The sequence below is a fragment of the Callorhinus ursinus genome, unplaced genomic scaffold, assembly GCF_003265705.2.
Source record: "Callorhinus ursinus isolate GAN/ISIS: 27379988/994484 unplaced genomic scaffold, GSC_fseal_2.0 scaffold12, whole genome shotgun sequence".
NCBI classification, from domain to species: Eukaryota; Metazoa; Chordata; class Mammalia; order Carnivora; family Otariidae; genus Callorhinus; species Callorhinus ursinus.
The window spans coordinates 47503005-47530602 of record NW_027397074.1 but is presented as its reverse complement, the minus strand read 5'-3'; the positions used below and the strand labels follow the sequence as shown (position 1 = coordinate 47530602).

The window sequence follows — 27598 nt, the reverse complement described above, 5'->3', positions numbered from 1 at the left end:
CAGACTTCACTTGTTTTAGTATGGTTTCATGAGTCTGATTTAAAAAAAAAATCAAATCTAGCAAAACCCTGACATAACAAATTAAATGGGGCCTTAAAAAGTCACAGCAAAAAGTCAAGTCACTACAAAAAAATCAAGTCATAGTATGAAGTTAAGTGACCAGAGGGAGCCTGTACAGCTAGTCTGCAAGGAATTCTGGAGTCTAGCAGTGTGATCCACATCAATGCTGGCTCTAGCTGCCAGTTCCTGTCACCTGGTTTAAATATGGATGAGGACAATTTTGGGTCTTGCAGCTAGGGTTAGGACTTTCAGTTTATCAATGTATGCATTTCTGTAAGATAAATTTCTAGAGGTAGAATTGATAGATTGAGATGTTCAGTATTTACAGTGCCAGATACTATGCTTTCTGTAGTAGTTCATTTGCAATTCTGAAATTCAGAAAGCTCTTAAAATCAGGTTTTAAGAAAAACTAACAAAACTCAACCTGAAGTAACATGAGGCTATTTCCAGTATTATTTTCACACTGTTCATATTTCCCACAGCAAAGATAGTAATATGTTCAATTATGGAGTGCTGCTCCTGACTTCTTGAGAGAGTCCTGTAGTACATGATATATATACCACATTACCTCTATAAAACCTGAAAATCTCTAAATTCCAGAACATATCTAGCTCTAAGGGTTTTGAGTAAGGGCTTATATAGGTGTGAATTGGCTTACTCCTGTGTAAGAAAACTCATTTTCCCATACCCTTACTAACACTGGATATTGCATCATTGATAAGTGAAAATAGCCGGTGATTTTAGGTATTACTAGCCTTAGAGGTTGTAGTAGATTAGATTTATAGTGTAACCTTGAGATCTGGAAGAGCAAAGTCATTACCTTAAATGACCCAAAGTCTCACTCTGCCTTTGCACCTGTTTTAGTTACATTCAGAGTTAAGTTGGCTGGAAATTTGACAGTGTATATCAAGTTAGCAGTTTGTGTAATAGTATAGTTTGGCAGGAAGTACAATGTGATCTTCTCCTTGACATATGGGAGATACTTTGTGAGAAGTGTTAATGGTTCCAATCATGGTATTATTTATAGGTTTCATGTGAGTAGTACTTGATTTTCTGATTATGGGAACTAAGAGTCATCTAATTAGAAAAGAAGTGATAGTTTTTAGCTGTTTAGTAATTCTGTATGGGTTTTACCTCTTTTCCTGATTTGTAACTCTTGCCTTATGTTGTAATTACTGATTTCCAAATAAAATTTAAATTTTAATTCTCTGGAATTTCTTTTAATGAATGGTATGCAATATAGCTAAAACCTAGGGGTTTTTTTCCCTCTCAAGTGGTTAGCGAGTTGTTCCAACATTATTTGTTGAAATAAGCCAACCTTCCATTTTAAAATGCCAGTGTTTATCATATCTAATTTCTTATATTTACTTGGGCTTATTGTAGATTTGTAATACATTTTAATATTTGATAAGAGTCATGAGGAAAAACTTGCCCTCCCTTCTCCTCAAATATCCTGGCAACTTCTGTGCATTCTTCTAGATGAATCTTCTGCAAATAGGGTTTAGATTGGATTGGTATTAAATTTACACATTTTGGAGAGCATTCATATTTGTATAATACGGAATCTTCCATATAGGAACACATGTCTTTATCCTGTTTAGTTTAAAAATGTTTTTCCTTTTTCCAGTAAAATTGTATACTCAAAATGATTTCTAGGAAGGAACCACTGTACAAAGATATATTGCATATACTTCCCTTACTGGACTGAATTACACATGAAAAACATAGTGTATACTTTGGAAATAAACTAATGGAACCTATTTACCATATGGTTTAAGTAATTTAAATTAAATATAAAACCTTTGTAAGTACATTTAGAATATATCCCCAAAATGAGTTTCTCTATGCAAGAGAAAGGGGTTTTTTGTTTTTTTTTTCCCCCTCTTAAATTATGGTCCTGTATTGCCACTAAACAAACAACTAGATTTGGCTTTGCTGGTAATTTAAATTCCTTATTTCTAAATAACTAAAAATATATGCTTATTGATGTGCTCCTTATTTTCTAGAATGTTTATATTTTGAAGAGAAGGCAAAAAGTTAATTTGTTAAATGTTAATTTTCTTCAATCTTATTTATTTTAAATGTAATAGACTTTAAAATGTCCTTTTTCTCATCTTTCATTTTTATGGTAATGTCTGTAGTTGAACTTCAAATAAATATAATTTATATTTAAATTTGCCATTTTAAGCACTGTATCCTAAAAATGTACTGGCCTAGATACTCTGACCTTTTTTTTTTTTTTTTAGTTACTCCAGAGGATTCACAGAACGTAGGATGTCACCAAAAAATCTACCTCGTGTGTTACTCTCTTTAACTCATGAGCTGCACAACAATTGCAAATTTGAGCAAGACGGCTGTCCACCGTGTTGAAGAACTGAAGGACCTAATTAACACAGGATGACCTAGGAGTGATTCTAAGCATATAACAAGATACTATTCATTAGCGAATGTGTCAGTCTTGATTCTGAATGCTGCAGATAACAGCACGCAGAGTTTCTCCTTTTTTTATTTCTGAAGCATTCACTTGACCTTCCATCAGTAAGACTGACTTTTCCAATCTGTTCCGGGAGATATTAATGGAATACAGTCATGTCCACTCCAGACGAGAGGCAGATCAATACTGAATATGCTGTGTCCTTGTTGGAACAGTTAAAACTGTTTTATGAACAGCAGTTGTTTACTGACATAGTGTTAATTGTTGAGGGCACTGAATTCCCTTGTCATAAGATGGTTCTTGCAACATGTAGCTCTTATTTTAGGTAAGTACTTTAATCTTGCTTGATTTGTAATTTCAAATGCAGAATGTTAGCTTATTTTATTTTTTTATTTTTTATTTTTTTTTAGGATTTTATTTATTTATTTGACAGAGAGAGGACACAGCGAGAGAGGGAACACAAGCAGGGGGAGTGGGAGAGGGAGAAGCAGGCTTCCTGCCGAGCAGGGAGCCCGATGTGGGGCTCGATCCCAGGACCCTGGGATCATGACCTGAGTGGAAGGCAGACGCCCAATGACTGAGCCACCCAGGCGCCCCTATTTTAATGTCTTAATAAAGGAATTCTTTTAAACATTTAGGTCAAAAAAAAAAATAGATGTCTTAATGTTTCGCTTAACTTTTCTATTCCAGTGGCGTAGTGCTTGCCAAATCACTTCCTTGCATGTAAAGGACAGGTTGAAGTTTTTACAAAAGTTTAAATATAAGAAATTTGTTGAAATTAACTCAGGTAAAGTTTTAATTATGGGGAGGCAAAAATTAAAAGAGAAAGAAAATAATTTTTATTTACCATTTATTTTAAAATACTACTTTTAGGAAAGTAGTCATTGTTGATAGATGGAATTAGGCTCAATAATAACTTTTAGAGGATCATTATTGCTATTCAGACATGTTAAGGACTTTTTTTCCTTTGCAAAAATGTTTTTCTCATTCTTGGTTATTGTTATCATTTATGATACCTTTTAGCCTTACCAGACTCCTTGCTAGATTTCATTATTTAGTAATTAATAACATTGTTCTCTGTGCCGTAGAATTTAGAAGCTGACTTATTTGTAATAACAAATAAATAAAGCATAACTTTACATTTTTATGATCTGCAACTTTTAATCTTTTTAGGTAGGTTTCTCTTTATTCGTTGCATAAGAGGAATAGAAGCAAAGGCATAGAAATTCTTTTATTTGTGGTCTGCCCTTAGGTTGAATTTTTACTTAATATCTGAAAGGGACGGGGTGAATAAAGATGAGTTAAATGTGGACCAGTATAATCCTACCACAGATATTAGTGGCTGTAAGTGGAGATCAGCAGTGAAAGTTAATTTCTGCTGTTCTTTAGTGACAACTATAGACAGGTTTTTTTTTTTTTTAAGGTTTTATTTATTAGAGAGAGAGAGAGAGAATGAGATAGCATGAGAGGGAAGAGGGTCAGAGGGAGAAGCAGGCTCCCTGCTGAGCAGGGAGCCCAATGTGGGACTCGATCCCAGGACTCCAGGATCATGACCTGAGCCGAAGGCAGTTGCCCAACCATAGACAGGTTTAATGTTGACTTTTTAAGGTTAACATACATGAAGGTTGTAGAAATGTTGGATTTCTTAATGTAACACATCTCATGATTGTAGCAGCTGAGGCCCACATACTAATTATCTTTGCTATGCCTGCAATTGTTTCAAGTTAAGCTGTGGATTTTTCATGCAATTTCAGACATTGATTTTCTTAGAAAGCTTAGCATATTTGCAAACAGTGGTTCTAAAACTTGGTTGATCCTCAGACTCTTCAAGTGCTTCCACAGAGATTCTTGGATTTCAAACCTAGAAATTCTGATTCAGTGGGTCTGGGTTAGAGTTTCAGAATTTTTATGTTTAAGAGCTTCCCAAATGATTGTGATGGTCAGTTTCTTTTTCAGATTTAGAAATTGGAGGTTATAGATTCAGTCAATACCTAGGCTTACTAGCTCTCCCATTCTAAAGATTTTTATTTATTAGAGTACACGTGTGCGCCTGAGCATGGGCGGCAGGGAGGGTCAGAGAGAATCTCCCAGACTCCCTGCTCAGCGCGGAGCCCAATGTGGGGGCTCAATCCCAAGATCATGATCTGAGCAAAAATCAAGAAAGATTCATCAGAGAAGTAAGAAGCAACAGTCCAGTACCATGCTACTTAGGACAAGAGAGGTGGGGTGTCAAAAACTGTGGAATCAAGGGTAACAAACACCACAAAAGCAATTAGGTAGCAATTAGGTAGTCACTGGTGTAGCTCAGAATGAGGAATAAGGACAACCTTCTCTTACTTTTTTTCTTTTTTTATTCTAACTGAACTTTGCCTCAGGTTGGTCACTGGGATTCTGGGTGCATTTTTGAGTTTTTTAGTCCCCCTCAGATAACTTATTCAGCTGTAACATGTCACTTTGTAAATAATTCATAGCCTATTGTATTAACGCTTGACCTTCTCTAGAGTTTCAGTAATATTAAATACTTTATTATTTTCTTGTCTTAAATATATCCAAAATTTAACTCCCTCTTTTTCCGGGATTAACTTGACCTTGCAGTTCCTTGACCTTACTTTCTCTCAATGACTAGCAGTATTTTTTCAGGCACTTAACTTGAGAATAAACAATGTGGCTTTATTTCCCTCTCTACTCTCTTCCATTTCCTATGTTCAGAAAATCACCAGATCTTGATTCATTGTGATAGCTTTTGTATCCATTTCTGCCGCCCTGGGGCAGGTTGTTGCTATTCCTGCTGTAGATTATTGCAGTAGACTCATAGTCTGTTTTCCTATCTCCAGCCTTTGGCCCTTGAGGTCTGTCAGTAGAGTAGTCATCCTAGAATACATTTTATCATGCTGATAAATCCATACACAAACCCTTCAGTGTTCTGCACCATAAGAAAAAGCTCAGACTCCTAGGTCTCTTTCAGAGCCTCTGTGATCTGACTGCCACTCATCTTTTCGGTCTCCTGTATGAGCCCTTATGCCCTGGAAAAAATGGTCATGTTCTGCCCTGATTCCCTAGTTGATCCCTGTTGATGGCTTTCCTCATCTTGTCCTAGAGGGGCCTAAGCTAGTGCTGTTGTGATACCCACTTTTGATCACATACAGATCTTTCTCTTGTATGCACGCAGTAATATTCTTTGCATTGTTTTTTCGTCTCTCACCTGTATATGGGTGTTCTACTTTGTATTCTGTACACCAGTTGCCTTTTTTGGCATGTAATAGACTTTTAGGAAATTACCCTGTATAGTTTTAGGAAATCATTTGAGCGAATGACATTTTTAACACCTTTATAGAGTTACAATTTACATATCACTAAATCCACCCATCTTAAATGTATAATTAAGTGAATTTTAGTATATTTACAGAGATGCATAACCATCTCTATCTAATTTGAAACATTTCATTCACCTTTGTGCCCTTTTACAGACACCATTCTTACCCACAGTCCTGGGTAGCTTCTGATCTCTCTTCTGTCTCTATATTTGCTTTTTGGGGGGGAAATTTCATACAGATGGAATCCTATAATATGTGGTCTTTTGTTTCTGGCTTCTTTCACTGAGCATGTTTTGGAGGTTCATCTGTGCTGTAGTACGCATCAATACTTAGTTCCTTTTTATGGCTGAATAGTATTGTATGACTATAAAGAGTAATGATTTTTTTTTTTTTTTTGGTCAAACATCAGTGGCATTTTATTTGGGAAGTTTCTATGTATTACATAGATGTTCCTTTCTCTTACCACCACCACACCCCCCAAGAGTGATGGATTTTTGATGTTTTCACTCAGAATGGCATAATGGAATAGTTTGGTATATCTCTGGCACTGAATTATGCTTTTTTGTTGTCTCCCTCAAAAGCTTTCCCTATAACATGTTCTTCAGCAAATCCTCTAAATAAACATCCATGTTGTCTAGTTTTCCTTCTTAGGTCTACGTTGGTTTTACACTAAACCCATAAGCTTTGTTTTTTCTCTCTCTCTGGTAGGGCCATGTTCATGAGTGGACTCAGTGAAAGCAAACAGACACACGTGCACCTGAGGAATGTGGATGCAGCCACCTTACAGATAATAATAGCTTATGCATACACGGGTAACTTGGCAATAAATGACAGCACTGTCGAACAGCTTTATGAAACCGCTTGCTTCCTGCAGGTAAGTAGCTTTTCCTGTTATATACATAAACTGCTTTATTGTTTCAAGAGACATGGTTTCATCAGTGTTGTCTTACATCTATATAATTTTCTTATTGCAAAACTTAGAAGGTAAGTTTTCTCTTCTTAAAATGTACAGGGGAGGGCGCCTGGCTGGCTCAGTTGGAAGCACGGGCAGCTCTTGATGTTGGGGTCCTGGGTTCAGGCCCCATGTTGGTGTAAAGATTCCTTAAATAAATTTAAAAATAATGTATAAGAAAAACAATAGGATTTGATCAGTCAGTAAACTAGTTTTATCATGGGAACTTAATTAAAAGATGGGTGAAAATTTCATACTGGTTTCATATTCTAATATACCTGAGAATTTGGATTTCAAGTAAAAGTAATTTTTAAAAGTGTTTGTTAAATTTAAGTGCTTCAGTTTTGTTTTTTTGCTAGAGCCTGAGATGTATTAATATTTGATGGTATTACTTTTCACAAAAAATTTAAAGATTCTTATGGAAATTATCAAACTTTATAAGAGCCATGTGACCATATTGAGCTACTAATATTAAGAACTATTTAAAAAAGTGATCATTGATCCATTTACAGATAAACTATTTTACTCTATTTTCCCCTCACCATTTAAAGAAAATTTTAAGAGGAATATAAAAAATATTTTCCTCATTCCTTTCTCTTGTTTTGAAATAACAATGTGTATTTCAGAAACAAAATTTCTCTGAGGGGAGAACCTTGAGACTAAAGGTTATATTTGGGGAGAACAGGTCATGATACCTAGTTAAGGTGCTTCATAAATGTGTGCTGCATTGAGTATGAATGACACTGAATGCCAACACCTGGGTAAAATTCTGGTAATCAGAACTCAGTCCATGCTTTATATAGCTTGCTTCCTTTTATTCTGTACTCTCTTTCCCTATAAAATTATACAGTATCCTACTGTACCTACAACTATGGGGAAATTGAGGGCCATAGTAGCTTCCTGGTGCTTTAGAATTAAAGGCATTCATAACTTAAATCCAAACCTGAAAGGAGGAAATGCCTACAGTATGCACTGTCTTTCCGTAGTTTAAGTTTTCAGTATCTTTTTTTAGAGCCAGAAACTCAAAGCAGGTATTTTTTAGAATTGCTTAAAAAATTGAGGAATTTTAAGAAATTTGGATTCCAGAGTACTTTATTACTATAAATAGTGATACTCTTCCTTAGAACTCTTTTCCTACCGTGTTAATGAACTCTGTATGCATATACTTACCAAATGCAAAACAGGACTCCCTTGGACTGGGCTGTCCTGACAAGCCTGGGATGACAAGCCAGGCTTTTTGTGACTACCAACATGATTTTCCTTATTAAGCACTGAAAATGATAAATGTTTTTATATGTCCGATACTATTCTCATATGTTATTTAGGTTAAGTGTAATGCTTTATGTCTACAGATATATGGATACCATCTGATCCTTATTATAATCCTCAGTAAGGATCTCCCCATTGTATACAAGAGAAAGCTGAGGCTTAGAGAAGTGAAGCTGCCTAAGGATGTCTACTTACTGACCATCCAGTCTAAGCACCCTGACTTCTCACTGTAAACTGCTTCTAGTTAGTTTCCTGTGGTGTTGAATAAGTAGAGTAGGGAGCACTTCTGATTTCAGCCGAGATCTACTTTTCCTAAGAATTAAAAATCTAGGAAACAGAATGGCTAAGGTGGGTCATTTAAATGTAGGTAATTTATAACTGCATATAAATGTATTTATTCCCCTGGTGACATTACTTGTCTAAAGAAAGGCACATAAGTAGTCATTGTACCTGGTTTTCTTGTTTAATAGTACTGTCTTGTCGATGTTGAGAAAACCAGATAACAGCTACTCAACAGTAATCATTTATGATAAAAAATTTATAATGATAGGGGGCACCTGGGTGGCTCAGTCGTTAAGCGTCTGCTTTCGGCTCAGGTCATGATCCCAGGGTCCTGGGATCAAGCCCTGCATCAGGCTCCCTGCTCCGTGGGAGGCCTGCTTCTCCCTCTCCCACTCCCCCTGCTTGTGTTCCCTCTCTCACTGTGTCTCTGTCAAATAAATAAAATCTTAAAAAAAATTTTTTTATAATCATTTATGTACTATGATTTACATTGTTTCCGTTTTTTTCAATTACATATTTTTAAAGCCTAGAAAAGTATAGAACTTATGCATAAATTTCCATATTTTTCCTTTAAGACCATTTTCTTAAGATTTTATTTACTTATTTGAGAGAGAGAATGAGATAGCACAAGAGGGAAGAGGGTCAGAGGGAGAAGCAGACTCCCTGCTGAGCAGGGAGCCCGATGTGGGACTTGATCCCGGGACTCCAGGATCATGACCTGAGCCGAAGGCAGTCGCTTAACCAACTGAGCCAGCCAGGCGCCCAAGACCATTTATTTTTAAGAGCCTATTTAATGTTACAGTATTAGCTCCTAAATAGGGCACCTAAGTAGGCCACTGGACAAGTAGTAGATATGCAAAACTATGCATAGTCTTCTAATTTTATTATTACTGGAAGGCACTCCCTTTGCCCAAGCATACATATCTAAAAATAGAAACTATAGGATGGGGATCTGATTAATACTACTTGTATTTTACATAAAAGTAAAATTTGTCTTTATCAACCTTTCCCCCTTCCCCCCCATTTTAGGTAGAAGATGTATTGCAACGCTGTCGAGAATACTTAATTAAAAAAATAAACGCAGAGAACTGCGTGCGATTGTTGAGTTTTGCGGATCTGTTCAGTTGTGAGGAATTAAAGCAGAGTGCTAAAAGAATGGTAGAGCACAAGTTCACTGCTGTGTATCACCAGGAAGCGTTCATGCAGCTGTCACATGACCTACTGATAGACATCCTCAGTAGTGACAATTTAAATGTTGAAAAGGAGGAGACGGTTCGCGAAGCTGCTATGCTGTGGCTAGAGTACAACACAGAATCACGGTCCCAGTATTTGTCTTCAGTTCTTAGCCAAATCCGAATTGATGCACTTTCCGAAGTAACACAGAGAGCTTGGTTTCAAGGCCTGCCGCCCAATGACAAGTCTGTCGTGGTTCAAGGTCTGTATAAGTCTATGCCCAAGTTTTTCAAACCAAGACTTGGAATGACTAAAGAGGAGATGATGATTTTCATTGAAGCATCTTCAGAAAATCCTTGTAGTCTTTACTCTTCTGTCTGTTACAGCCCCCAAGCAGAAAAAGTTTACAAGCTGTGCAGCCCACCAGCCGATTTGCATAAGGTTGGGACTGTTGTAACTCCCGATAATGACATCTATATAGCAGGGGGTCAGGTTCCTCTGAAAAACACAAAAACGAATCACAGTAAAACAAGCAAACTTCAGACTGCCTTCAGAACTGTGAATTGCTTTTACTGGTTTGATGCACAGCAAAATACCTGGTTTCCAAAGACCCCGATGCTTTTTGTCCGCATAAAGCCATCTTTGGTTTGCTGTGAGGGCTATATCTATGCAATTGGAGGAGACAGTGTAGGTGGCGAACTTAACCGGAGGACCGTGGAAAGATACGACACTGAGAAGGATGAGTGGACAATGGTAAGCCCTCTGCCTTGTGCTTGGCAGTGGAGCGCGGCAGTTGTGGTTCACGACTGCATTTATGTGATGACACTGAACCTCATGTACTGTTATTTTCCCAGGTCTGACTCATGGGTAGAAATGGCCATGAGACAGACCAGCAGGTCTTTTGCTTCGGCTGCGGCTTTTGGTGATAAAATTTTCTATATTGGAGGGTTGCACATTGCTACCAATTCTGGCATAAGACTCCCCTCTGGCACTGTAGACGGGTCTTCGGTAACTGTGGAGATTTATGACGTGAATAAAAATGAGTGGAAAATGGCGGCCAACATCCCTGCCAAGAGGTACTCAGATCCCTGTGTTAGAGCTGTTGTGATCTCAAATTCTCTGTGTGTGTTTATGCGAGAAACCCACTTAAACGAGAGAGCGAAATATGTCACCTACCAGTATGATCTGGAACTTGACCGATGGTCTCTGCGGCAGCACATATCTGAACGTGTACTGTGGGACTTAGGGAGAGATTTTCGGTGCACTGTGGGGAAACTTTATCCATCCTGCCTTGAAGAGTCTCCATGGAAACCACCAACTTACCTTTTTTCACCGGATGGGACGGAGGAGTTTGAACTGGATGGAGAAATGGTTGCACTACCACCTGTCTAGTCGGCGAGTTGAGGGAGTGCACGCCTGGTTTATGTGCTTCGTCATTTTCTTTGCTTAAACAAGAGAGGCTATGAGAGGACTAAATATGAGTACATAAAAGTCTATCTTTGATAAATTTTATTTTTATGCCCTACTTAATATTTGCATCAGTATAATATATATCAGTGAGTCTTACAGAAAGATATGCTTCCATAATATGAAATAGATTATCTGATAATTGAGAAACTTTTACGTGTATCATGAGAGCATAAGAATCTGGATTATCTAATAACATTGTTAGCCCTGTGTTATGTACAGTTCAAAAAGTTCACTTATTAAAAGTAGTTTCCTGTTCCTAGTGTGGTATATCGCAAATTGTGCCGAGGTTATTTTAGTATATGTATCTCATTCCCGTGCTTCTGTTCCGAAGTCCTGGAATATGGTTTTTTTCAGTGTAATTAATTCAGCTGCACTTAACACTAGTGTCCATGTTGGTATAGAAATGTTGTCAAAATCCTATACTCTAGTTGAGGAAGATCTTCCATTTTATGGTATTGCACAGGGAAAGCTATGACTGCAGGATCAGTCTAACTGTACTATTAGGTGCATGTGTTCTCTCTTCACGAACTTATACTTGTCTATCTAGAATACAGGTCTTCCAATCAGCTGGTCATTTACCAGGTGTGGACTTACGTTGCTGGGCTTGCAATGAGAATTGCTGGTCCCTTGTTGTGCGGGTCTGTGTGGAGCTTTAATCCGTAAATGCCTCCACTTTCTGTATTACATTAACATTGGCTCATGCATATAACTACCTGCTGCTGTTGTATTTCTCCATCGTAAAGATTTAGAGTGGGTTAACCAGGTCATTACATCTTAATTTAATAACAAGCATTACTGTAGAGTGATTGTGTATAGATATCCATTAGCTGTCAGGGTGTGTTTTTTTCGGTTTTGTTTTTTAACCTGTTGTGTGCGTGTGGGGGTAGGAGTAGGAAGGTGAACTGTTCAGGAATTCTCGGCACTAGCCGTGCACACGAGCAGATCATTAGTGCTGCTCTGGCATTAATCCCAGGAACCACTAGCAGTAGCGGGGCGCCGCCCATCTAACATGAGCACAGGTGCTTCATGACCAACATTACTAGCATGTTCAACTGCATAATGTTCTGGCACTGTATTTTGAATGACATTAATTTATTAAATAAATTGTATATATTATCTGTTTTTCTTTTGTGATGGGGATGGTGTAATGGTGTGCTTTTTTAATTTTACTGGGTCAGTTTAGCTTGTTACAGGTGTTTGTTTTTTTCCCCAGAATGTGACATACATACATACATATATATATATATATATATTTGGCTTTCCTTTATTACCGTCTGATTTGAGCCTTACTGTATCAACATAACATCAACTGCACAGAAGAGACAATGCCTTTCAACCCTAGTCCCGGATTAAGATCCTCTGGAATACTTTGAAATGCCTGAGCCTCATCCCAGACAAAATGAACCACAATTTCTGGTGGGTGCACCCATCAAGTGTCTTTCAAAGCACTACAGGTGGTTCTTTTGTGCAGTCCCATTGAGAGCCGTTGGGTTAGGCCTTAACTAAGGATTTCGGTAGGCATTTCCTTCTGGTTTGCCAGCCTTCCTAGAGCACGTCTTAGTCATGTTCACACACTTCAAGTTCACACACTTCAACTGCCTCTCACTGCCTACTGAAGAAAGTCCCAAATTCTTTAGCACATTTAAGGCTCTCTGTAATTTGACTTTAAATTACTTTTCCAGCCTTATATTATTTTCCTACAAACTTTACCAGTCAGGCTTTTGCTGTACTTTGCTGTCTTTGCCTGTGCCACCGCTCTACTCAAAATGGTCTTTTTGTCCCTATGCTGCCCATGGCTGTCTTTCTGTATTTAAGATTACTTGGAGTTTTTAAATGAATGCTTCCCTGATAGCCACCTCTTACCTGTGCCCAAGAGAGTGCCTTCTCACACATCTTTAGTCACCATCTTCAACTTCTCTAAATGGGTCTTTTCCTTTCTTTAGATATGACCAAACCTTTTTTTTTTTTAAATAGTATTTTTCTCCTCAACCCCTTCTTTTCCCCTTTAAAAGCTAATTCCTTGCCTGAACTGTCTGACAAACCGCATCTCAACATTTACCAATGAACCCATGTGAGATTGGTTTCTGCCATTATCACTCCACTGCAACTTTTAAGTTCAGAATCCACTTCACTTGTCTTGATATAATAGTACGTTACACTGCTGAACACTTCATTTGAAAGACTCTAAACTGGACTTGTGACATTACGCTCCCCTGGTTTTTTCCCCTACCTCTGGGGTCTTTACTCAGATGATGATTTCACCTCTAAGCTTAAATCTTGATCTTGTATTCACATGCCATGCTGTTTACTTCAATGACTTAAATTGATTTCGTTTGGTCTAGACCTTCACCTGAGAGCCAGACTTGGATGTTATCTTAGCTTGGGTCGCTAAAACAACGTGCCACTGACTAGGTGGCTTTATCATAAAGAACAGAAATTTGTTTCTCACAGTTCTGAAGACTGGAAGTCGAGATCAGCTTGCCAGCATGGTTGCGTTCTGGTGAGACCCTCTCCTGGGCTATGTAGGCGGCCGGCTGCTTGTATCCTCATGTGACAGAAAAAGATCGAGCAAGCTCTCTGGCCTCCTCTTAGAAGGATACTCGAGATCCTGAGGGCTCCATCCTCATGACCGAATTACTTCCCAATACCATCACACTGAGATGAGAGTTTCAGCAAATGAATCTGGGGAGTGAGGTGAGGGGACACAGTCCAAAACAGATAATCCAACTTAAATGTCTCAACGTTATCTCAGATTCAACATGTCTTAAGACCTTCCCCACCCCCATCTCACACGTGTCTGGTTCAGGTTCTGTCAGTAAACAGCACCATCATCCATCCTGCAGCTTAAGCCAGAATCTTGGAAGTTACTTTGATTTTTCCCCTCTCCCTCACCTCCATACCCTGAGTCACAAGGCCTTACAGATTATCTTAAATATCTCTTGAACTCCTCCTCCTTTCTAACATTAATCCAGAGCCCCTATCATCTCACCTGGAGAACTTAATTTCCTAAATCTCCTTAAAACAAAAAATACCTTTCTTGAGCTGTAATTCACATACCAAACAATTCAGTGGTCTTTATATTCATAGTCATGCAGTCACACTATCAGAGAACATCTCATGACTCCAAAAACCCATACCCAACTCTCCATTTCCCCGCTAAATCATCTCTACTGATACCCTTTTTTGCTCACACTGCAATCAACGTAATCTTTTTACAACAATTATGTCATGCTTTTGCTTAGAACTTTTATTGTCCTTGGAATGGGAGTCCAAGGTCCTTTCTGATTCACAGGGCTTTTAGAATCTGGTTTCTCCTGGGTGCCTGGGTGGCTCAGTTGGTTAAGCGACTGCCTTCGGCTCAGGTCATGATCCTGGGGTCGTGGGATCGAGCCCCACATTGGGCTCCCTGCTCGGGGGGAAGCCTGCTTCTCCGAGAACTCTCCCACTCCCCCTGCTTGTGTTCCCTCCCTCGCTGTGTCTCTCTGTGTCAAATAAAAATAAAATCTTTAAAAAAAAAACCTGATTTCTCCTTACTTTTCTGGCTTCCTTTTCTTCTTTACAATTTACAAACTCACTAAATGGAGATTTTTAGTTATTTTAATAGACCAAGTCCTCTTTCAGATATGTTTTTATCTGCCTAAAACGCTCCTCTCCTTTGATTAGATCTAATTAGATCTAAGGAGACCATACATCCTATTTTATACTTGTTTTCCCTTTGACTTTTAAAAATGTTCCTGTTTAATGGGCACCTGGGTGGCTCAGTTGGTTAAGTGCCTGCCTTCAGCTCAGGTCATGATCCTGGAGTCCCGGGATCGAGTCCCACATCGGGCTCCCTGCTCAGCAGGGAGTCTGCTTCTCCCTCTGACCCTCTTCCCTCTTGTGCTATCTCTCATTCTCTCTCTCTCAAATAAATAAATAAAATCTTTAAAAAAAAAAATGTTCCTGTTTGGATGGTGAGTGCTATGGTAACCCTGGCTAAATTCTATTTACATGTCAAGTAATTTCCTCTGGTGGCTTAAAAAATTCTACCTTGGGTTCCCTTTATTTAAATCACAGTTTGTACCCAATATTGTCTAACACTCCTCAAACTCTTATAGTTACTTGTTTTGATTGTCTTCACTGCTGCTGTGAGGGCAAGGGCTTACACAAAATACAATCTCTACGGAAGAGTGTACAGGCACAAAGGGAATTTGAATTCAGGCCCCTATTTTGGAATTGTAATTAGTGGAGTATCTCTGACACTACAGAGAAAGGGTTTATCAAATAAATTAACATCAAATGAGCTGGCATTTAAAAAAAAAAAGAAAACACCAACATATAAAAAGGATTTGACCAAGTAGGTGTTATCCCAGGAATGAAAGGTTGGTTTTACATCTGAAAATCATATAATATAACCATATTAGCAGAATAAAGGAGAAGAATCATATCATCTCAGGAGACACAAAAATTATTTGATAAAATCCAATATCCATTTACGATGAAAACTCAGCAAATTAGAGAAGGAAATTTGCTCAATCTGATAAAGAGCATCTATGAAAAAGGCAGAGCTAATATACTTAATGGTGAAAGACTGAAAACTTTACCCCTAAGATCAGGAACTAGGGGCGCCTGGGTGGCTCAGTCATTGGGCATCTGCCTTCGGCTCAGGTCATGATCCCGGGGTCCTGGGATCGAGCCCCGCATGGGGCTCTCTGCTCCCTGCTCTGCAGGAAGCCTGCTTCTCCCTCCCCCACTCCCCCTACTTGTGTTGGTTCCCTCTCTCGCTGTGTCTCTCTCTGTCAAATAAATAAATAAATAAATAAATAAATAAATAAATAAAACAAACTTAAAAAAAAAAAAGATCAGGAACTAGACAAGGATGCCTGCTTTCATCACTTCTACGTGGAATTGTACTAGTCAAGGCAATAAGGCAAGAAATGGAAAAGGCATACAGCTTAGAATGAAACCAATTAGAATAATGTAGCAAGTATCATTAAGCAAGGTTACAAGATCAATACATAAAAATCAGCTGTATTTTATGTACTATCAACTATAAAAATTAATGACGTAACAAAATTAGGAATAAATTTAACAAAAGGTGTGTATAAGACACACACTGATAACTACACAACATTGCTGAGATTCAAAAAGACCTAAAATGGAGAGAGCATGTTCATGGATTGAAAGAATCAATGTTAAGATGTCAATTCTCTCCAAATTGATCTACAGATTCAGTGCAATCCCTATCAAAATACCAGTACACCTTTTTTCTCTCACAGAAACTGAAGAGCTGATTTTAAAATTTTTCCAGAAAAGCAAATGGCCTGCAATAGCCAAAACCATTTTTACAAAAAGAATAAAGTTAGAACACTTACCCAAAAAATCTCAGGTGTGCCTGGCTGGCTCAGTTGATAGGGTATGTGAATATTGATCTCAGAGTTGTAGGTTCGAGCCCCACATTGGGTGTAGAGATTAGTTAAAATCTTAAATTCAAAACTGTACTATAATGAAGACAGTGTGGTACCACATGAGGACACAGAATATAACAGAACCCAGAAATATATTTTCATATGTTCATGGTCAACTTTTTAAAAAGATTTTATTTATTGGAGAACATGAGTGGGGGGGGAGGGTCATTGGAAGAGGGAGAAGCAGACTCCCCACTGAGCAGGGAGCCTGATGTGGGACTCAATCCCAGGACTCTGAAATCATGACCTCAGCTGAAGGCAGATGCTTAACCGACCGAGCCATCCAGGCAGCCCAAAATTTTTTAAATTTAAAAAAATATATATTTAGGGGGATGCCTGGGTGGCTCGGTCAGTTAAGCGTCTGCCTTCGGCTCAGGTCATGATCCCAGGGTTCAGGGATGGAGCCCCACCTTGGGCTCCTTGCTCAGAGGAGAACCTGCTTCTCCCTCTGCCTGCCACTCCCCCTGCTTGTGCTCTCTCTCTCTGACAAATAAAATCTTTAAAAAAAACAATTTAGAAAATTTAAAAAGACCAAGGACTCTATAGGAAATTAATCCTGTGAGATAAACAATGAACAGGAAAAGAAATGGCTAACGATATAAAAACATGCTTACCTCATTCATGTTAAGCAAAACACAAAGATAAAACTAACACTGAGATACTATTTCTCATATATTAAATTGGCAACAATCCATAAGTTTGACATACTGTTCGTGGAGAAACACACACACTCATACATTGCTAATGGTCCTGCAAATTACCATTGTGGTTGGTGGGAATTCGGCAACACTGGTAAAATTACTAATCCTTTTGACTAGCAATCCCATATCTAACGATCTCTCCCAAAACCAAACTGGCAAAAAATATTTTTTAAATGTAAATATGCACAAGGCTGTTATCCCTTACAACATTATTTGCAACAGCAAAAAGACCAGGAACAACCCAAATGTCTACCAGAAGAGGATTGGTTAAATAATGTCAAATCCATACAGATCTCCAGATTAAAAAGATGGAGAATGTGTGTGTGGTAAAAAAAATCCTATTTTATCTGTATCTGCTTATGTGTTTAAAGCAGAAAGATAAATTATAAACATTTTTAAATGGTTAACTAGAGGGAAAAGGAAGGAACAAAACAAGGAACAAAAATTAAAAGTCTTCTTTGACTATATCTAGTTTGGTAAATTTGACTTTAGAACTAGGTAAATATGTTACATAATTATAAAACAAAATTAAATTTAAAAACTTGAGGATGAAGCTAATGAGTCTAAATTAGTATCCAGCGGGTGGCATAAGCACACAAAAAGTACCTCTTAAAACAGTAATTTATGCATCCCTAGTGGAATAAACCCTAAGGAAAAAGTCTTTGGGGTACCTGAGTGGCTCAGTGGGTAACCGTCTGAACCTTGATGTCAGTTCAGGTCTTGATCTCAGGGTTTTGATTTCAAGGCCCAGGTCGGGCTCCATGCTGGGTGTAGAGCCTACATTAAAAGTAAATAAAAATTGGGCGCCTGGGTGGCTCAGATGGTTGAGCGTCTGCCTTCGGCTCAGGTCATGATCCCGGAGTCCTGGGATCGGGTCCCGCATCGGGCCCCCTGCTCCTTGGGAGCCTGCTTCTCCCTCTGCCTCTCTCTCTCTGTCTCTCATGAATAAATAAATAAAATCTTTAAAAAAAAAAAGTAAATAAAAATCAAGGGGAGTAAGTCGGAGGGGGAGATGAACCATGAGAGACGATGGACTCTGAAAAAAACTGAGGGTTCTAGAGGGGAGGGGGGTGGGGGGATGGGTTAGCCTGGTGATGGGTATTAAAGAGGGCACGTTCTGCATGGAGCACTGGGTGTTATGCACAAACAATGAATCATGGAACACTACATCAGAAACTAATGATGTAATGTATGGTGATTAACATAATAAAAAAATTAAAAAATAAATAAAAATCTTTACAGGTCGTTAGTCACATTATCTATCAGTGGTAGTGTTAGTATTAGCATCCTGAGACTGCTGTGTACATACCATGTGCTAAAGTAAATGAGTAATAATCTGGTTTGGTATTACTAGAATCTCTTTACAACTGGGATTCTCTGCATGGGAGAGAGGAAATACAGATGTACAATAGAAGGAAAGCAAAATCCTTGTGGCCTGAGTTTGCAGTGCAAGTATTTGTATGTACTCACAACACATCTCAAATAAACCAAATTTTCCTCCTTTCTGCTGAATAGGCCTGCAAACAACTACCAATCATGGCAGTGAGCATCCGATTCGCCCCTGGACTGTAGTTTTGAGGTTATATTTCCTACTAAACAGAAGCAAAGATTCTTGGAGAAAAGGCTGATTCTAGATAAGGGGCAAGAAATGTATGAAGGAAGCTAGAAACACCTTACACCTGCTATCCAGGAAGCTATCGAAGAATGCTGCAGTCATGTCAAAAGACTTGGGAACCAAGTAACCAACAGGAATCACTGGCCGGGCCTGATGGCGGCTCCACAGGAAGGGAAACACCTCGGATTCAGGATTGCTGGAAAGGCCCCGAGGGTCCAGCAGGACAGCAGGGGCATTTGGGGTCTGCCACCATTCACCACGCAAACCTCCTCCTCAACGGCACAGTGCTGGGGACTGCAGGCCACAGGAATATGACCGTTTGCGTAGGGCAGGCCTCATCCCACAGGCCGGAAGGGCAGATGCCTGAGGGAAGGTGCGGGGCACAAACTGCCTGCGGGAGGCGCTGAGTCAGCACCCAGGCTCCCTGCAACCAGCCCCTCGCCCCGCCACCCCCCATCTGGCTTGTAGGGAGAGCCAGGGGCCACAGAATTTCCTAAAAAAAACAAACAAACAAAAAACCACTGGCCAAAGAGAGGACAATGTGAGCAACAACAGTAAGAATAACTCCAGTAAGAGGAAGATAAACGTTAAGTTTTTGAAAATTAAAGCTTCTGAATCGTAACACATTTCCCCTTCACTTATCGTGGTTAATTTTCTTGGCCTTTTATCACTGTACCAGTAGCATTATTTGGGAGGGGGTGGCAGTAAAACGCAAACATTAATACATGTATTTGAAAGCAGACATTTTTCCAATACCAACCACATGTTGTGTCCTGTATCTTCTGTGTTCAAAATATTCCTCTGGGACACCTGGGTGGCTCACTCAGCTAAACGTCTGCCTTCGGCTCGGGTCATGGTCCCAGGGTCCTGGGATTGAGTCCTGCGTGAGCCTGCTCCCCCCCCCCCCCCCGACTCTCTCTCTCAAAATCTTAAAAAAAAAAAAAATTCCTCTCTGTGAGGATGTCAGCTGCCTATTGGTACATAAAGAAACCTATTTTACCCTTAATCTACTGAACCTCCTAGGGGATTCCACTAGAGGTCAGTGCTTTTTTCCTACTAAATGGTCTACTAAATATTTAACCTCTTTATCTTCAGAAATTAAAACATTAGCATGAATATTTTCAAACATTTTGTCTTACTTTATTTGGAAAAAGTATACCCATATTTGAATTATTAAACCCTAAAATGACTTCATATCAAAAGAGAAATACCATTAATCATCTAATAATAATGAAAGTCAAAGAATCTATTCATGTGTTCCTGATAAAACGTGGCATTTTAAAAAATAGAACTATTATGTAAAACAAAAAAACAAAAAACCGCACTCCAGTGGAATATATTAAATATGTTTAATCTACCAATTCATTTTCAAAACCCACAAATAGTTGATCATTATTAGAGGATAAAACAAAGGGAAAAATTGAAGCATTTTATCCTTCCTTTTACATACAAACTGAATCATGCAGCAATAAAGGAATTGAGGGCAAATGTTTTCTTTATATCAGATTCCATAGGTAAGAAATGACAGCATGGGACTATCATTACATTTTATGCCAAAATGGACCTGGGCAATGATTATCAATGGCTGCTAATATATAAAAAAAAAAAGACAATTAGGTTGGTAGGATAACAGCCTACCTATAGTCACCTTACCCCTTTCCATCAAGACTGAATCTGATCAAGTTTCTACACATAAGTACCAGTTTATGAAAGTACAGATGTTAGAAGAACATGTTAAATTATGCCAAGAGGATGCAATCAACTAAATCCAGATTTTGGAAAACTGCAGGACAAATGACTCAAATTGCTTAACAAATTGAAAAAAATATATAAAGTTGTGAAAGGAGGAACCTATAATAGAAACTTAAAAGATTTATCTGCCAATAGCAATGTGTAGACTTTACTTTGGTCCTGATTCAAACAAAAAATAAATATGGCTTCACACAAAAACTTGTACACAATGTTCATAGCAACATTATTTATAATAGCCAAAAAGTGGGTAAATAAAATGTGGTATATCCATACACTAGTATTCAGCAAAAAAAAAACAAACAAACAAACAAAAAACGTAGGGGCACCTGGGTGACTTAGTTGGTTAAGCATCCGACTCTTGATTTCAGTTTAGGTCTTAATCTCAGGGTCGTGAGTTCAAGCCCTGCTTTGGGCTCCACATTGGGTGTGGAGCCTACTTAAAAAAAAAAAAAAAAACAAAGTTATTTCATGCTATAACATGGATCAGTCTTAAAAACTTTATGCTAAGTGAAGGAAGTCAGACAGAAAAGGCCATATAGTATTATTCCATTTATACAAAATGTCCATAATAGGTGAATCCACAGGCTGAGTGGGAAATGGGAAGTGACTGCTAATGGATACAGGGTTTCTATTTGGGGTGATGGAATTAAGATAGTGATGATGATCATGCAACTCTGTGAAAATACTATAAGCCACTGAATTGTATACTTTAAATGGGTGAATTTTATGGCATGTGAATTGAATCCCAATAAAAATATGGCATTCATGAGACAAATGGAAATTTAAATACTGATTTGCTGCTTGATAACACTGTTACCAGCTTATAACATTAAAACATTTATCTTTTAGAGATACATCTTAAATATTTACATATTAAATATAATGCCAGGGTTTGCTTCAAAAATAATACAGGGTAGTTGGAAAACCAGTATTTTGCAGCCGTCAGAGTAAGAGTTGAATCAGGCAAGATTCATCAATGGATGCTGTGATGTCCACAAATTCTTTGATATTCTTGCTTCTAAAGTTGGTACTTAAAGTTGGAGCTTAATTCTTTCTTGAAATGTGGGTTGGACTTAGTCATTTCTAATTAGACTGTAGCGGAAGTGATAGTGTATGACCCCCCAGAGTAGGTCACAAAAGGCATTGCTCTCTCCGGGATCACTTGCTTTAGAGGAAGCCAGTCCGTGCTATGAGGGCACAGAAGTAACTCTAGGGAGAGGTCCGGGTGGCAAGGAAGTGACAGCACTAAGTTGCCAGGCATGTGATTGAACCATTTTGGAAATGGATTCTCCAGCCCCAGGCAAGCCTTCAGATGATGGCAACTTCTGGCCAACAACAAAATGTAATCTCACCAGAGATCCTGAGGCAGAACCATCCAACCAAGCCAATTTCCTGACCCACAGACACTGTCTGAGATCACAAATATTTGTTTTAAACAAGTCCGTTTTGACATATGTATTATGCAGCAATAGGAAGTAAATACAGATGCTGAATCTAAGGGAAATTTTGATAAGCAGATTAGTTGCATGATCTTAAAGCATCTCCAGAGATTATTTGCCGGGGGTGGGGGGGGAGAGGAGGCAGAGCAGTAACTGCATGGTGATGCAACTGGGCAACACCCCTGACCAGTGATCAAGATCAACATCACCAAAAGGGGCAGATAGACACATGCCTCCACATGTAAAACCCCGAGAGGGACACATCATCTAGGCAGTGCTCTGGGCAAGAATGCCTATTTTGAATCTAATCATAAGAAAATGGTAGGCAAACACCCCAATGAGGACCATCTTATTAAAAAAAGGAAGAGGGATTTATATTTCCAAAATATCAGTGTCATAAAAGAGAAAGGCTCTGGAAATGGAGGCTGACAACTGAATATAATACCTGGCCCTGACCTGGATCCTCTACTGGAGGGGAAAGCAATGCTATAAAGAACACAACGGACAAAACTGGGATACAGGGGCTCCTGGGGGCTCAGGCAGTTAAGCATCTGCCTTCGGCTCAGGTCATGATCCCAGCATCCTGGGATGGAGCCCCACATCGGGCTCCCTGCTCCACAGGGAGCCTGCTTCTCCCTCTGCCTCTCTCTCATGAATAAATAAAAAATCTTTGGGCGCCTGGGTAGCTCAGTTGGTTGGGCGACTGCCTTCGGCTCAGGTCATGATCCTGGAGTCCCAGGATCAAGTCCCGCATTGGGCTCCCTGCTCAGCAGGGAGTCTGCTTCTCCCTCTGACCCTCTTCCCTCTTGTGCTCTCTCTCTCTCATTCTCTCTCTCTCAAATAAATAAAATCTTAAAAATAAATAAATAAATAGAAAATCTTAAAAAAAGAAACTGGGACACAAATGGTGTAGAGATAAAATTGAGTCAGTGTTAAATTTAAACTGGTAACTGTACTCAATGGTATATAAGAGACTATCCTTATTTTAAGGAAAAACACAATGAAGTAGTTCAAGGTAAAGGGCCAGGATATATGTAACTTACCCCCAGTAGGTGGAAAAAATGTGTTTGGGAGAGACGCATGTGTGTATGTGAGAGAAGGTGAGAAAGAACATATTAATAAAAAAGCAAATGAAATAAGATGTTAGTAACAGATGAATCTGAGTAAAGGGTAGTAGGTGTTCGGTTTTGCCTTACTGTTTCATTTTTGTTACTTACCTGTATCCTTGAAATTACTTCCAAATATAAAGTTTTAAAAATAATTCTATGGGATGGAGGGAACAAGTGAGGGTAAAGATGAATTTAGATTGGCATATTGCAAAAGGAGGTTTATTAAACTCTTCTGACTACTTATGTATTTGAAATCTGCCATAGTAAAAGGTAAATGATAAGAGAACTGAACTCGGAAGATCCCAAGTGTCTCTTCCAGTGGTTCCATGGTCTTTCTAAGGGCATTAAAAAAAAGTTTTTTTGCACATTCACAACGTTGTGTAACCATCAGCACCACCCATCTCCAGAACTTTTTATCTTGCAGAACTGCATCTCTGTACCCAGGCAACAGTAACTCCCCGCTGCCCCTGCCCCACAGCCTCTGGCAGGCACCCTTCTGCTTTCTGTCTCTAGGACTGTGACTACTCTAGGTATGTTACACAAGCGGAATCACACAGTATTTGTCCTTTTGTGACTGGCTTATTCTACTTAGCATCATGTCTCCGAGGTTCATCCATGTAGCAGACATGCCAGAATTTCCTTCCTTTTAAAGGCTGAATAATACTCCATTGTGTGTACATCGCACATGGTGTTCCTCCATTCGTCGGTGGCCGGACACTGCTTGCTTCTACCCCTAGGCTATCATGGAAAATGCTGCCGTAAACACGGTGTATGCAGACCTCTTGGAATCCCCGCTTTCAATTTTAAGCCTGGATTTTTACAAATTGTTAGAGAAAGAAGGTTATATTTTAAATTCCTCTTACCATCTGGGATTTAGTCTGTTTGATGTTTTTAAGTGATCTTTAAAGGGGCAGTGATAAGGCTTTTCCTGATAAAACACCAACACGGATGGTCTTGACCACTGAAGCTGAGCTTCGGTTTCGTTTCAAGTGAACTCTTCACGTGCAGTGTTATTCACATGACTGTTTGAAAGTTATTTCTGTCGTAGGCATTCGACAATAGAAATCCTGTTGTAGGTTTTGGACACTGGGTAAGCAGGGGGAAAAATGGCCGAGGTTGGTCAAGTTCATGAGAAAGGGCATGTGAGCCTGGCTTCTCAGCAGCACAGTCCTCTTCTCTGAGGCTCGAGAATTCTCCCCGTGTCCCCCAGCACGTTGGCCCTGCTTCCCACCTCCTCAAGGGTTACATAATTACACAGACCAGAATCGTGGGCCTTTTCCTACTTGGACGGTACTTTCTGGAACTGCTAGATTTCCAGATGAGAACTGTTTATTCTGGATCAGACTTAATTTGGTCAGCTGAATTCTCTTGGGTATGGAGAGTTTTTCTTACCCTTGGCCTACTTTCTGTGGTACTAAATACCCTTTACAGTTTCACAAGCACTTTGTAAAATAGAAATAGTTGAAAGCACTGCTTTATTTTGCTTCCTTAGTTCCTTTTGCTCTTTCAGTGCATCAGTTACACTGTGCTCAGTAAGCTGTAACCACAGAGCCTGGCACCGGGAAGGAGGGTCTTGTTCATGTTACAGTAGTCATCTAGTGCCTACTACGTGCGAGGACTCCCACCCTCACTGTCCATTCTACCACTAGATCGTTAGCCCCAGAACAGTAGGAATGGCGACGGAGACGTGTTCAGGGCGCAAGAGGCTTCTACTCACAGGCAGTGTCTTCTCGACCTCCATTTGTGCTTGGATTGTCCCCTCCCTCCAATACAGTAGCCAACTTCTCACACCGGAGTGGGAGAAACTGAGAGAAGACACACAAAGGAAGAAGAAGAAATGCAGAGGGAAGCAAGTCGGCTTCGTACCCCCGCCCCCCGCCCCCATGAACCACCTGTCTTTGGATACGTTTCTGTTTTTTTCTCTGTATTTTCCTCTTCTCCGCATTACCCCACTTTTCAGTGACTAAGAGCTATCTAACGTAACAGTGAGCATCAGAGTTACTAGTCCTGCACTTCAGTATCACGGCAGTCCTGTTTGTTGTTCTCAAGTTTTCGTTATTTGTTATAAAGACACAGAACTCCATACACATGCTTTCCCCCCCCCCCTTGTGGATTATTTCTTTGATATAAACCCTTAGGAATCGAATGTTGACCAGCTTTAGGATAAGATTAAGTCCATTCAAAATGAGTTAGATGCTCTCTTAACTAAGGTACAGGGCCATAAAAATGTTCACTCCAGCTTTAATGACTGATTCTGTTTCTTAGATGGGTTGTTTTTTTTTTTTTTTTAAAGTAGACTCCACACCCAGCGTGGAGCCCAGTGCGGGGCTTGAACTCACAACCCTGAGATCAAGGGGCGGACACTTAACGGACTGAGCCGCCCAGGCTTAAAAGGGCATTTCTTTCAAAGCAAATGAAACAAGTGTTAGCTTAACGTTCAAACACACTCAGAAAAGAACTCTTCTGGAGTGTGGGAGCCTGGCACACCTCACAAAGGAAGGAAGAAATAGACAAGTGCTGCAGGAAGGTGACCAGTCAGAGCGGCCTTACTCATCATTCAACTGAGACTTTGAACAGTTTCCCACCGGAGAGTAAGTTGACCCTTGAACAACATGAGTTTGAATTGTGTGGGTCTACTTATACATGGGAGTTTTTTGATATAGTAACGAACTGTAATGTATTTTCTCTTCCTTATGATTTTCTTAATAACATTTTCTTTTCCCTAGCTTACTTTATTCTACGTACACAATATATATAACTTACAAAACATACATTGATCGACTGTTTACATTATCGGTAAGGCTAGTGGTCAACAGTAGGCTATAAGTAAAGTTTTGGGGGAGTTAAAAGTTACACACAAATTTTTGACTGCATGGGGGGGGAGGTAAGTGCCCCTAATCCCTACTTTGTTCAGGGCTCAACTGTACTTTTTTTCCTTCCTTTATCTGCCACTTAGGGGATTTCCTCCTCTTCACTCTCTTTTCCTTAGTCCTGTAGTCTCACCAACTTTTGGTTGCTCAAGGGAGTGGAATTAATGGCACTCAGAATAAAAATGTTTTAAACTTTGAGTCTTAAAATGGAGCTGTCACTAATGGAAAAACATACTTCAAAGGTGGGAAAACATGTAAGATTTAAAAATTCTAGTCCTGCTGCCCCTGTGACTTTAAATAACTATAAAGTGGGTGACACAAAGAAATACTCATTCATCTTTATCTGTTAAAACTTTACCTGGGAATTTGCACTTCAAAGGCATTTAGTGGGAGTGAATGATCTACTGAGGCCACAGAGGGGGCACCAGTGTCTCGTGGATGACCTTGCACAGAGGGCCAGCTCAGGATCACTGCAGCCGAAGATGGTGTGGTTTAACTTTGGTCTCAGTGGTTTCTAGTAAGTGCTGCTGAGGAACCATCTTCTAGGGCATAGCCAGGAGGAGCAGGTGGAAAGGCTACTTTTCAAGTTCTCTGCTATCTTACTTTGACCCAATCATCCCCCAGAGCAAAGCACGTGGTTCATCTGGGAAAGCTGATGAGAAAAAAAATTCTATGGATTGGAGCAAATATGAATGAAAATCCAGATGGTGACTGCAGATGGACTTTTTGAATATACAAAGCACTCCCTTCCTGCTTGTAAACTGTGTAGAGGAAAAGTGAGTTTTATCCACGTTTAAACCTATCCACAAAGAGCTGGTGAGGCATGTCTCCTGGGTCCCCACTTGGCCAAGAAGAGTAAGTTAGATGCTGAAGTGTCCCCTGCACTCCCCGAAATCACTCAGATTTGCTTTTCACTAACAAGCCCCACCGGCTAAATCAAGGAAAAACGCATGTTCTCACAGTGACTGCTTTTTGATGGAGGACAGCATCACAAGGGTTTTCTTCTTGGGCCTGTTGTTTGGGGCACATGTGATTTGAAGTCAGCAGAAAGCTGTGAGACTGGCTACTGGGGAAGGGAAAGGAAAGGGTGCTGTTGGTTCAGAGAAACATCACTGAATTTATGGCTAAGGGCAGTGGGACGGCAGTGGTACCTCCTCCTCAACCAAGGTTCTAAAATGCACCACCCAACCTGCCTCTGGCCTGCAAGGAAGCCCTTCCAGGTTTTTCCCCTGCCTTCTAGAACAAGCCTATACCCCTTCTCCTGGCTCACAAAGTTCTCCCCATCCTGACCTGGCCATTTAGGTCCCAGGCACACCAAAGAACATTCACTGCTTCCATGTCTGCCTATGCTGTCTTCTGCACACCAGAGCCCTCTAAGGCTTACAACCCCTTCCCTCACCCCCGTAACTATCACATGGCCTTCAGGTCTCAACTTAGGCTCCTGGGGAGGAGACTTCTACTTGTCCCTGTCGGACAGCAGCCGGCCACCATGATGTGCTGGAACACACCCTGGCTCACCTCTGACCTGGCCCTCTTCGTCCCCTGTGGTAACTGCTCACCTGCCCTGATGAACGGCAAGCTCCAGGAGGGCTAGGAACCACGTGTGTGGCATGTGCTATGTGCATGCATAGTAGGCACTCAAACACTGGATAGGGAGAAGGCAGGGTTTAAAATGCAGTATGAGTATGAGGGACTTGGGTTCGTCTTAAGA

The 27598-nt window shown here is 39.8% G+C and overlaps 1 protein-coding gene and 1 long non-coding RNA gene across 6 annotated transcripts in view; one reads left to right on the top strand and one right to left on the bottom strand.

Moving 5' to 3' along the window:
- The window catches only part of KBTBD2 (kelch repeat and BTB domain containing 2), a 49518-nt gene extending 37442 nt beyond the window's left edge, over nt 1–12076 (top strand). For all 4 annotated transcript variants that reach the window (XM_073899043.1, XM_073899044.1, XM_025873110.2 and 1 more), the window contains 3 exons: nt 2307–2819; nt 6517–6682; nt 9341–12076. In XM_073899043.1, the coding sequence (XP_073755144.1) occupies nt 2650–2819; nt 6517–6682; nt 9341–10876 (1872 nt within the window). In that variant the 5' untranslated portion in view covers nt 2307–2649 and the 3' untranslated portion in view covers nt 10877–12076. The remainder of the gene's footprint in view (nt 1–2306; nt 2820–6516; nt 6683–9340) is intronic.
- On the bottom strand, nt 6514–26020 carry LOC141373884 (uncharacterized). 2 transcript variants are annotated; one of them, XR_012380279.1, is made up of 4 exons: nt 23881–26020; nt 17774–17879; nt 10081–13636; nt 6514–9982 (listed from the first exon to the last, which is right to left on the bottom strand). It is a non-coding gene; the product is annotated as an uncharacterized lncRNA (long non-coding RNA). The 2 variants fall into 2 exon arrangements; XR_012380278.1 differs by having other exon boundaries at nt 6514–13636.
- Nucleotides 26021–27598: the final 1578 nt, after the last annotated feature.